The sequence below is a fragment of the Protopterus annectens genome, chromosome 9.part0 (assembly GCF_019279795.1).
Source record: "Protopterus annectens isolate FY-2018-M chromosome 9.part0, PAN1.0, whole genome shotgun sequence".
Lineage (NCBI taxonomy): Eukaryota > Metazoa > Chordata > Ceratodontiformes > Protopteridae > Protopterus > Protopterus annectens.
Genome location: NC_056743.1, coordinates 827,854,981 through 827,868,058, shown reverse-complemented (window position 1 = coordinate 827,868,058; position 13,078 = coordinate 827,854,981). Strand labels below are relative to the sequence as shown.

The window sequence follows — 13,078 nt, the reverse complement described above, 5'->3', positions numbered from 1 at the left end:
AAATATTTTAGGCAGGCTCAAGGCAAACTCTATCAGGCATTGGATGCAACTATGGCTTTTTGGAAAAGGATGGACTGTAGAAGTATTTTAAAATCAGCAACTTGGTCTTCTGTACATACTTTTACAAAACACTACAAGCTAGATTCCTTCTCCAGGTGTATGTCTTTCTTTGCTAACACCATTTTCCATGGACTCTTGGACTCTTACCCTTCCATCTCCCACTTGTTCTAAGCTATGGTAATCTACCTATATAGCTTAGGCTACTGCAGCAGTGATCAATATGAAGAACATAGAACAGTTGTATAAGTAAACTTACCATAACAGTAGATGTTTTGAGAAAGTCAGAAAAATAACCCTGGGGCAAACGTTGTGTGGGTCAATACAAGCCTAGTCCAAGCCAATAAAATAAAACATGCACCATGCTAACCTTGGCAGTATGTCTTCAAAGCTGAAATATCACTGAATACAAATAGTTATCAGGTAAATTTTCAGATTATCCAATAATTAAAAGGAAGACTATGAGTACACCTTGTTGTTACCTTCCTTGAAGTAGTCTTATTAAGTCAATCCTTCCATTTGGATCGGTGTTAGGCAGATGAGCGTTGTGTAATGCATGTTGTGCCAGTTATACCTTTTTAAACTTTTTGAAAGAGGGTGTGTTGTTGGGTGGTGAACATACCAGGGGTGCGTCAACAATGCTTTGACAATCCCTGAGGTGGGTCTTACAAGGAAACCCCGCCCTTCTGAGGCTTTCAGAGTAAAACTTAATATTTTATTAAAATTGAAAAAATGTTACAAAATTAGGGATAATTTGTCCTCATAAAATAGTCAGCATGCAAAAGCAAAACTTAGCATGAACCTTATACCATTAGAGTTTTCAAGTTGTGCTGGTTTATTATTACTAAGCCAGAACCTTATACCTTTAGAGTTGTCCTGATTCTTTATTACCAGCTGTGTGCAATGGTAAATCATGGTTAAATTGTTGTCATCCATTGCTTGTTATGAAGCAGTACATTTCAATGATTTTCGCTGTTAAATAAGCTTCTTCAGATCTGCCTATGAACTATTTAAAATGTTAATGGAGTTTTGAACATCCTTATGTTAACAGCAGTGGCGGGTTATGATGGACCATGTGGTTCGGGGTAATTCCATTTCTGGGCTGTTTTAGTTTGGCCAGGGATACTATTATTAATAATTATTTTTATTTTTTTTCGTTTATAAATATTTTTATTTGTATGAGACAAGTGTCTGGGTGTTAAGCCTATGGTGTGAGAAATGGCTGCGAGCCCATGGAGTCATTTTTCCGTTGGGGGGTGCACATTGCTTTGTTGGCTTTTAGTTTGCAGTCCTGGAACTATCTTAGCCTTATGCTTGGGTTTTATATTCACACACACTTTCATCTGCCTTGCGTCTATGCTCATGCAATTTTTTCTATAATCTTCAAATGTTAACTTAAAACAATCTAATAAACATTTCTTTATTTGGTTATTGTCTAAACAATTAATATTGGACAATTTAGAAACAGCAGTTGCAGCTTTACCATGGAGTAAAGGTGTCAGGAACTGTACCCAGAGCCCTTGCTCTACATTATATTGTTTATATACCTTTTCTAACATATGAATAAAACTATCAAAATTATCACCTTCTGTAAACAGTGGAATAAATTTACTGACCTGCAATAATTGCATCTCCTTTTCATGTTGCCTCTGCCTCTCATTTCCTTCAGCTTCCAGACATCTCAGTCTCTATGCCAATTCTGCTTCGACCTCCAAATGCCGCAGTCTGTCTGCTGATTCTAGTTCCAAACTTTTGGCCTCCAGTTCAAGTTTCTAACTCCAGATGGATTTTTAAGTCTCCTAAAGAAAAATTGAACTGTCTTTTCTGAAGGTTAAACATCTCCAAGGCCAATCTGGTTGTCTTCCTGGTTGCTGGTCTCTGATACAGCAGTGACTAAGGCTGCAATAATTTCTACTTTAGTCAGGTTTGCATGCAGTAGTCCTTTGACTTGGCACATCTCAGCCAACTGTTTCCTTGTCAACTTGCCATAATCCTCTGCTGACATCTTGACTGCTCTCCCTGACTAACTAAGATAACAAAAAATAAAACTATTGTGATATGAAACTGAATGTTCAACATGTGGCTGCTTGAGAGTGCAAACACCTTCTTTAGTGACCACTGTTTACAAGCTACAGGAGCTCAATATCCACATCACTGCCCACCAATTAATATGTGATGTGGTTATCCCACTACTGCCCACCAATTAATATGTGACACCCCACCACTGGACCAGTAATAAAGGAGCCTCAATCCTTGCCACTGGCAACCGTTGGGGATGTACACTGGGAGGATAAACAAGTATTTCCAGATGCACAAGTGGAATTTCCCTTAAGAGCACACAGAGACCACAGTCAGTCTGGGGCTGGTTTCTCCCTCTTCCTCCAGATCCCAATAAGACTCCCCACTGGCACAGTTATAGAGCTGAGGTCTTAGCCAAGGTTCCAAGCCAAGTCCTCCAACACTCTGTCCAGCCAGTGCTTTGTGTCCCCGCCCAAGTAGCTGACACACACACTCTTGGAGATTTCTTTTACGAACACACACACACACACACACACACACACACACACATACACTCACACCTGGGAAAGGCTGGCACAGGTTTGCTAGCTATACTCCCTTCTGCCCCGACTATAAGGTAGTCATCACTGCCACCAGAACCCCTTACCAGCTACTTTAAGGCCCTTAACAAAGGGTGTCCAATTTTACTGCATAATATTAATACTAATACAAATGGTAGTTTGACCAAGACAAGACTTTTAGGAGTGGCCCACACAGTGTCACCAAATAAATAGGCAAGTACTCTCAAAACTTAAATATTTCTACTCAGATCAGCCACAACAAAAGGTTTAAATATATTTAATAATAAATAATAAAATAACAAGACAATACTAAATATGTATTCACAGTCACATCAGAGTTCAAAACCGGAGGAAATATTTAAAATAACATTGCAGTACAGGCTCACACAAAAAGAAAAACATCTAAATTAAGCTTCACTATATTCCTGACTTAAGCTAAGAGAATTATACTGTTCCCTAGAAACTTACTATTAGAACAAGGCAGATATGGTGAATGGATCTTCTAGTTGTTGTTGTCAGGTCCAAGACAGAATACAGAATGTGCTGTCTCACCAAGAAACTTCTCACATTAATATCTCAAATAGTTCTGCTGGGATAGCTTGCAGAATGATATCACTTCTTGTCATATATCCTAGTTCCCAGGTGAAACCCCCACTGCTTGAAGCTGGCAGTATTTAGCAGTTACCTGTAAAAATACATAGACCTCAGATCTTTGGCAGATGCTGGAAGTCCTAAAACAGTTGCATTACTTCATGCTTTCAGATATAGTAATTAGTTTACTCCAAAGACAATACAGAAAGCACCCTAGCCCAGACTCTGTTTCTCTAGCTGCATTGAAAACTGAAATATACCATCTTTTATTGCATAGCCTATAAAGTAATTTAATTTCAGCTATTTTTCTGGACTGAAGTTAAACCTCCAGTTTCCTCTGTTAACATATACATTTAAACAGTTACAATAGTGCATGCACATTTCTGTTCTCTTCCAGTAGGGCACACTGTGGTTACATTTTAGGCACAAAGACTTAATAAAATACCCTTTTCAACACACTCGTCTGTACAAACCAGTTTGATATACACATGACATACAGTTCTAATACATTTGTAACACAAGCATCTTATATAACATACATTTCTAATACATTTGTAACACCAGCATCTTATATAAGTTAGTTTGATATTCACAAATGACATATAATCATCCACAAAATTCCAGCTAGCTGTGCTGGCAGTATCTCCTTTCATGACAGCTTGGTCTAGGCTTGTATTGACCTACTTAACATTTGCTCCAGGGTTAATTTTAAGGCTTTCTCAGGATGTTTGAACCTATGAACGACCCACCCAGTCCCTCAAGGCTAATAGCACTAGCCGGACAAATTGGGTACCCTCGATTTCAACCTGTATAACAGTAGATGTTCGAATGATCATTTCTGCAGTAGCTACCCCCTCCCTCCACTGCCTTGTTTTTCATGTATTTTTTTTCCAGTGTGTGGACATTTGATTTTTTAGTTCTCATAAATGTCCTGTCAGGGCTCCACATCTTTCAGTTGACATGAAAGCTCTGATGGGCTTGGCACCCAAACATGTCTTTTAGTCAACTCAGCTCAGCTCGAGTTGACTAACAGTTTGAGAGTGTGGAAGGTGCCCTAAAGCTTTGGAAACTGGTTGGCTGTTATATCCTCTGTAGTATTTAACATATACACCTTAGGCTACTGCAGTAGTGATCATTCGAACATCTGCTGTTATGGTAAATTTACTTATACAAATGTACTTTTAAGTATATCAGTAAGATGTTCAAAACTGCTTCCATTATGTGTCAAAACTCTGGAATGAAAACTCCACACAGTTAAAACAGATAGAAAACTTAAATGGTTTCAAAACTTTGTGTTAAGAGCACCCATACCATAAACGTCTCTTTTCTTCCTGTTCACCTGGCTAGTTTTACTCCGATTACTTTTCTGCAACTCTTACAGACATTTTGCTTCCCAATCTTTTGTACCTTCTCACTCCTTCTGATACTGCACTAATTTCCTAAACTGTTACTCTTCCTGCTTCACTCACACCCCACCACTAACTCTTGTTCCTCCTCTGTCCATTTATCATCCTGCTGATTTCCATACTTTTTTCCTTTCATATCTCTCATCACTTTTTTAAGCTACATTACTACTTGTCTGTCTGTAAATTATTGCTAACCTCAAAAACACCCCAGTTTGATGCTTTCCCTGCAGCTATCATGCTATAAATATATTAACTGTTATTGTATTTTATTTTTCTATTCAATAATTAGCCAATTTATGTTAATTTCCCTCTTGTTTTACTGCTAAAATGCTATGCTTGTGTAAGGAATATTTAAAAATCATGTAAATAAGCTCTTGTACAGATGTTTTATCCTGCAGTTATAAATGTGCATCATCTGCAACTTGAATGTGGAGCTTTTCTCCCTAGGCCTCTGCTGAAAATAGGTTTTACCCAGTCAGACTTTTCCCAGTCAACAAAGACATATAAATAAATAAATATAGAAGTGAAGTCTTGAATTGTTTCTGTCAGAGATGCTGGGTGAGCAAATTGGATTGACTGGGGAGATGATTTTTTAAGGTATGATACAGAATCAGAATTGCCTAGACATAGTAAAGCCTTGCTGAGTCTAATTATGTTGGCTGCCAAAAAAAAAACAATTACTAGAAAATGGAAATCAAAGTCCTGACCAGCTTTACTAGAAGTAGTGAATATAGTAACAGCTATAAAACAACTAGAATTGGGATCTTTAGAAAAGGGACGGAGCAAACTACATAGAAAAAAATGAGAATTGTGAGAGCAATACATGCAGAGAAGGAAGTTTGAGGCAGGATTTGAATGAGCCACATAATTTTTAACTGACAATGACTGAATAGATTATAAGTGATGTATAATGTTTTCAGCTACAGTAGTTTCAATGGTGTCTGTGATGTATAATGTTTGCAACTAAAGTGGTGTCAATGTTTTTTTTTTTCAGTTTATATAAATATAAGATTGCCTATGTCATACGTGATAATTTAATAAAGATGTTTATTGAAAAAAAAAAAAGAAGTGAAGTCTTGAATTGTGCTCACTAATACATTCGGTGTTTGTGCATTTCTTTCTGCAGGGATCATCTGTTTTCTTAGTATCTTTGGAACACACCATAATCCACTAGTCTGGCCTAACCCTGAGGTATGTAGAATATTGCTTCATTTATTTAAACAAAAGCAGAATGGGAGAGTTATGTTTTAAAAGCATACCAAATTTTCCATTTACACCTATTATACTTTAGGCTGAAGATCAGAGGATATCCCACTGAAACTTTGAGAACAAGACCAGAATCAAACAATTACTTCAGGTTTTATATATATATATATATATATATATATATATATATATATATATATATATATATGTATATATGTATATATATATATATATATATATATATATATATATATATATATATATATATATATATATATGTATATATGTATATATATATATATATACACAGCCATAAACGGTACATAAGTAACAAAAATCATGAATTCCCTTCTATGCTTATACTGGTATGGTTCGTCCTCCACACCATTAATTTTATGTAGCAAGCACATTTACTGTTGCATATAAAGGCTAAAAAGATACTTTTTTTTCAAATGTTAGAACTTTTAATTTTTTTATTTATCTATCCCCCCGCCCATGCGTACCCCACAGCTGACCATCAGCTGCTACCTAGGACTGCTCCTATTGCTCCATTTTTCCTAATGTCCTTGTTCTACCCCTAGGGCTGGGACAGCACCAGTGCTGGTTTGGATAGGGGAGGTGTGTGACATTAGGGTCATGCTCATTACTGCACATAACGTCAATTAGCTCCACCACCCCTTCAGTGCTGAAATGCTAATGGCAATCTGCCATCCGATAATGGTACCATTCCCATCACCAGGGATATTTCAGACTGTGGGGAGAAATCCCTACTTTCCTCCAGCAGTTTGTGAGCCAGAAAAAGGGCAAACCTTTCCACTACCCACCACTCTGCTAAAGCCCCTGAGCCACTAGTCAAACGTGGGTTGTCTGAGCCATAGTAACTGCCTGCTCCATTCTCTATGCCACAAAGTCAGGAGAATGCTAGAATTTTGGCACCTGGGCACTGCGGTGAGTTGGCTAGTCACACTGGTGAATAAGTACTTGGAGAACTGTAATATAAGTAAAGCAAATGGGTGATGCACCCTTTTCCATCCTGATGCACCTTTCCACTGAGAAAGATACATTATATTATGCAGTGGAGAAAAGCACGCAGTTCTGTTGTGATATCATACCATATAGCAGTGGAATCAAAAAATTAATTAAAAATAAGGATGTATCCCCTTTACTGTTTTACTTATGAGACTTTGTAAGACATATGTAAAATAACATTATTTTTAACAGAGGTACTGTTATGTCCGCATGGTTCTAATACAATCACATATTCTGTTTTCTAATTCATACAGCCAGAAGGTCACAAGACAAGAATGTAGATGCCCACCACTTGTTAAAACAGTGTCGAACATCAAATCTCCTGACCTGCACAGACAAAGAAACAAGTGGTAACATGCATCTGCGGGGCAAGCCCGAGTAATCAAACAAGTGGTTATAATAATGATCACTAAAACCATATTAAACATGTGTGTGTGTGTGTGTGTGTGTGTGTGTGTGTGTGTGTGTATGTATGTGTATATATATATATATATATATATATATATATATATATATATATATATATATATATATATATAGTTTACTATCAATAAGTCGAAAGTTAAAATAAAATGTGTATGTATTAGCGAAGTGTTTCACCGAACGTACACATTTCCGTATGTACCTAATGTCGAAAACAGCTGTTAATTGTCAAAAATGTCGCTCGCAACATTTTTGACAATCAACAGCACTCCCAACCTTCCCTTAACTCCCTACCTAACTAGCCTGAACTCACATTTATGCAGGGGGGCAAGGCGCCCTGCACCCCCATACCAACTCCAAAACTCGCTTTCTCACGGAAAGGATGTGGTTTCTAACCGCACTGTACCGCGATCCTCTTACATGAGCGAATGTTATAATTGCGAATGCACAGTCCATTCGCAATAACGTTCACTCACATAACCTGCCGAACTATGAAGTATTCGAACATATGGTGTTCGAATACTTCATAACTGTCTATTGCATGGCGGCATTTTGATAGTAAACCTATATATATATATATATATATATATATATATATATATATATATATATCTATAAAATATCTGAATACAATATTTGTGTCTGTTTTCCTGATTAAATAAAATGAAAAATTGCAAAAAAGGTTTAGCAATTGTATTCACAATTATGACATTTGGGGTAAAGAAATAATGCACTTCATCCAATGTGTGCTATATTACATAATCATGAGAATTCATTAAAGTTATTAGTGTAGGTCGTATGGTTATTGCTAGAAAGGCCCTACCAGCATGATGCATCCATTTTCTATTGAGGAACATCATGCTAGCTGCAGTAAGGTAAGACTTCATTATGGGCAAATTTGCATATTTCCTGAATCACAGCTACTGCAGCAATGTCACTGTAGTAACCTGCTCTTCATGTGGACAGTGGAACCCACCCCCCCTCCAGTCACTCTTACATACAAAGCTACACAAATATGAAGACACACACACCACAGTCCCTGTAACTATCCTTAGACTCCCATGGTTCCCCCACTCCTGTGAAATTTTTAGTGCCATTACAGCACATATGTATTAGGCCCTGGTGTCCAGCATATCCCCACCCCTAATCCACAGTACACTATACATTATAGCAATTTAAAGAGTTATCCCACATAGTCTAATGGTCCCCTCCCACCCCATTCACCCTGATGAAGTGTGTACTGTTATCATACTTTTTACTGGTGTTCAATAGTTCCTCCATCCTCTGATCCCTCTATTAAATTGGTGCCATTATGGCACTTTAGAGTGTGTCAGGTGGTACTCCCCATTGCAGTTATGCTGGTTTGTGCCTCAGGGCACTTTATGGAGTAAAGTGTAGTGTCTAGTGTATGTTCCCACCCCCATCCACATTGTAATGTTAATTCTGATACAGCACTTGGAACCTTCTCCTTGATGTTTGGTGGTTTCCCACACACCCCTCATCCCTATATTGATGGTGGTGCTGTTATCAAACTTTTACAGTAAATCCTGGTGCCTGGTGGTTCCTCACCACCACATTTATGTTCAGCAGTTGAACATGGCCTTTTGGCCAAGTTTGCTACTGCAGCATAGTGGGAAATGCCCATGCTGCTCTACATGGCCAAGCACTTTCTTGAATTGCCTGGCCATGTAGATGGCTTCCTTGGTTCAGTTCTGGCAAGACAGCACATGGCTAATTAGCATGTGCCTCTCCTTCCGAAATGCCTCATTAGCATTCAGCATGGTTGTGGGGCCAGCCCTTCGCAACGCTGCATATCTTTGTGTTGGAGGATTGTGCAGCACTGAGCAGGGGTATTTGTTGAATACCTAAAAAGAACTGATGTGTACACAGCTGTCCACACATCACTGTGCCTTTATGAATTCAGAGAATTAACATCACATCCCAGGTAAATAACCTACTCAGATTTACCTGTTATCTCACAATACACCTGAAGCATGGTGTTATCCTATAGGATCACAGGAGATTACTAGGCTAACAGCTTAAGAGCCCTTACAAGCCTAGCCAGTATAACATGGTTTTGCCCAATATATGGCCCCCAGTGGCAAAAGGATGACATGAGTTTGAGCCTATGCCTTGAGTATCTTACTGACTGTCCCTGTCCATAAGAGACATAGGCAGTACCCCAGGAGATACAGTGCACATCCTTGTGTATTTACTTCTTAATTATGCACTATTGAAAATTATATTAATTTTGTTATCAGTTCATTGTTGTTCCAGTGTTACAACTTATCCAAATGCTGAATGTTCTGACCCACAAAAATAGAAAAAAATGTCATATCCCTTTACACATAATACACACACACACACACACACACACCTATGAGATGATGGGAAAGGATGCTGTTTTAAATTAAGGTATTTATTTCTTTTCTTCAGCACCAGTACTTTTTCACAAGTTCAGCTGAATAAGGAAGTAAAGTGAAAACAGAAACAATTGGTAATCTTGGTTCTGCAGTGCAAGCTCAAAAAAGAAGTACTGGAAAATAAGGAAATGCCTTAATATTAAACTCCATTCAGATATGAGCCACTTAAAATCATAACCAGTAATTCTGCTGCTGAACTGAAGTAAATAAAAGAAGCATACGGCAGCTTGTATAAGAAACCAGCAATTGCATTAACACAGCTTATCCTAAACCTTTTCAACACCAGCATAATGGCAGGCCTTAGGTAAAGTTAGTTCCATGGTGCTAATAGCATTGCACTGTTGTGGTCTAGTAAGTTAATGGAGCTAACCAGCTGTTCAGACACATGCAAGAGCCACATGGACCAACAGCTCATTACTGGCTTCTTTAGTAGTGTTTCCTCTATCAACGCATCCAGTGCTGTTGGACAGGCATCTATAAACACACATATGTACACACCAATAAACACAACAATAACACAGGCACTGTGAGTGCCAGACAGACACATACAGTGATACAGTCCCAGTCATGCCCCCTCCACACACAGATACACACACACACACACACACACACACACACACACACACACACACACACACACACACACACACATACACACACACACACAGCATGTGCATGCCCATGGTTCCTAGGCAACAGCAGGTGAATGCCAAAAAAATAGTGCCTTAAGCTCCTCTGCTCTTCTCTTAAACAGTGAAGCCGAGCCTATCTTTGAATCACTCTGCAGCTCTAGCTGGGATGTAGGCAGAGCACAAGGCTAATTTACATTAGCAGTGACCCCAGACTGCTGTGTTTACATGTGGTATTATTCAGTAGGCCACTGCAGCATTATTAGCCTTAGGCTTCATTGTTTTGCTATGCTTTTGAATCAGACACTCATAGTGTACTGAGAATCCATGCTAGAAATAGGATTGACCAGCATGTTCTGTGTTTAATAATATACCACAATGGTTCAGACCCTAAGTTCTGTATTAACATGAAGATCTTGAAAATCAGTTAAAAATCTTGCTTTAGCACAATCAGTAGCACTTGGTGTTTTTTCTACATAGCCTGCTACCTGCTTCACTTCTATCACTGCTGTCAGGTAACTTGCAATAATCACAGACTTAAAAAGTTGTCAGCCTACAATTTATAAAAAGTAAGACTTCGTCAGTGGAGCAACAGGTAGCACACTCACTTTTTGTGCAGAAGGCTGAGGGTTCTATTCACACACCAGGTAGATCAAACGCTGGCACTGCAGTGGATGAGACATTAAACTGAGGTCCCATATGCTTGAGCTGATGGTAGCTCAGGTGGATGTAAACATTGTCATGGCACCTATCAAAATGAGTAGGGGTCCTTTATTTATATACAAAATAACTCTTATCTACAAAATATTTACAAGTGCACAAAGATATAGGTATATGTGTGTGTGTGTGTGTGTATATGTATATATATATATATATATATATATATATATATATATATATATATATATATATATATATATATATATATATATAGATATGTGTGTGTGTGTATATATATATATACATATATATATATATATATATATATCTATATATAGATATATATATATATATATATGATATATATATATACATACGCATATATATATATATATATATATATATATATATATATATATATATACACATATATATATATATATATATATATATATATATATATATACATATATATATATATATATATATATATATATATATATATATATATATATATATATATATATACAGATATATAAATACATATATAGATATATGCACCTAGACACACACATATATATAGATATATACATATATATATATATATATATATATATATGTATATATATATATATATATATATATATATATATATATATATATATATATATATATGGGTCTACTTTGAAACATCTAAAACCCATAACATCGAATTTCATAACACTGAGATCAGAACATCTAAAACCCAAAACATCTAAAACCCATAACATCGAATTTCATAACATATAACACTACAAATCAGAAGAAAATAACATCCCCTCCACATATAATGACACCAAACTACCAAACACACTTTTTACTACGTTTCTCCGCCTCTCCACCCACCCCCCATAAATTAAATATACCAACTCCAGGATCGCACTACAGTGGGAAAAAGTTAATTTCCTAGCCCCATTGTATCAAGCCCCCGTGCGGAAATGTAGTAAAATGTGTGTTTGGTAGTTTGGTGTCATTATTTATTTTATTTTATTTATTTTTTATTTAACATTTGTTGACCGGGAATGTCCGACTAGGTTCCACAGAGCCTGTTTTCAGCAGAGGCCCGGGGAGAAATGCTCCAGATGCATGTTTTTGGAATGTGGGGGGAAACCGGAGTACCCGGAGGAAACCCACGCGAACACAGGGAGAACATGCAAACTCCACACAGAAGGCACCCCAGCCGAGAATTGAACCGGAGAACCTCTTGCTGTGAGGCGACAATGTTAACCGCTGCACCACTGTGCCGCCCAAAATTATTTGTTTTTATATGTGGAGGGGGTGTTATTTTCAAGTGATCTGTTAGATGTTATGAAATCTGATGTTATGGGTTTTAGATATTCTGGTCGCAGTGTTATGAAATTATGGGTTTTAGATGTTTCAAAGGGGACCTATATATATATATATATATATATATATATATATATATATATATATATATGTATACATACACACACACACACACACACACACACACACATTGACACTATCATACTACACTTTCATCCCTATTAAACCCTCACCGGTACCATTTTTTAATTGTCTTCTATCTTCCATCTTCCTTATGAATTTAAGTATTCTACTACACAATTATCTATTCATAAAATCATCTAACCATTCATTCAAAATCTTTAATTTTTTTTTTTTTGCCAAAATCTTAAATTTTTATATATTTCCTACCCTGTTCCATCTGGGCCTGCAGCCGAATCTATATTTCCTTGTCCTAATATTTTATCGAGTTCATTTAAAGAAACCCCCCTTTCCAACATCTTTATTCTCTTTTTCTGTTAACTTTTTTTTTTTTACTTTCCATGTTTTTTTCACTACCTTGTTAACTTTTTTACTTTCTATTTTTTCACTACCTTCTTTTTTCTTTAAACATTTCTTGTACATATTGTGCTACACTATTCATAATCTTTTCCTGAGTTCTTTCTATTTTTTCTTTTACATTTTTTTCTGTCATTACACTACCATCTTCCTTTAAGCTGCTTAAGTAACTAGATACTTCTCTTTCCCTTGTAAAAATATATTTGCTTATA

At 36.8% G+C, this 13,078-nt stretch overlaps 1 protein-coding gene across 1 annotated transcript in view; it reads left to right on the top strand.

Annotated features, from left to right (window-relative positions):
- Nucleotides 1-13,078, top strand: part of LOC122811571 (cytochrome P450 4F22) — a 363,310-nt gene that overhangs the window by 302,399 nt on the left and 47,833 nt on the right. Inside the window, exon 11 of the mRNA XM_044083496.1 lies at nt 5,760-5,824. Coding sequence (XP_043939431.1) covers nt 5,760-5,824 — 65 coding nt within the window. The remainder of the gene's footprint in view (nt 1-5,759; nt 5,825-13,078) is intronic.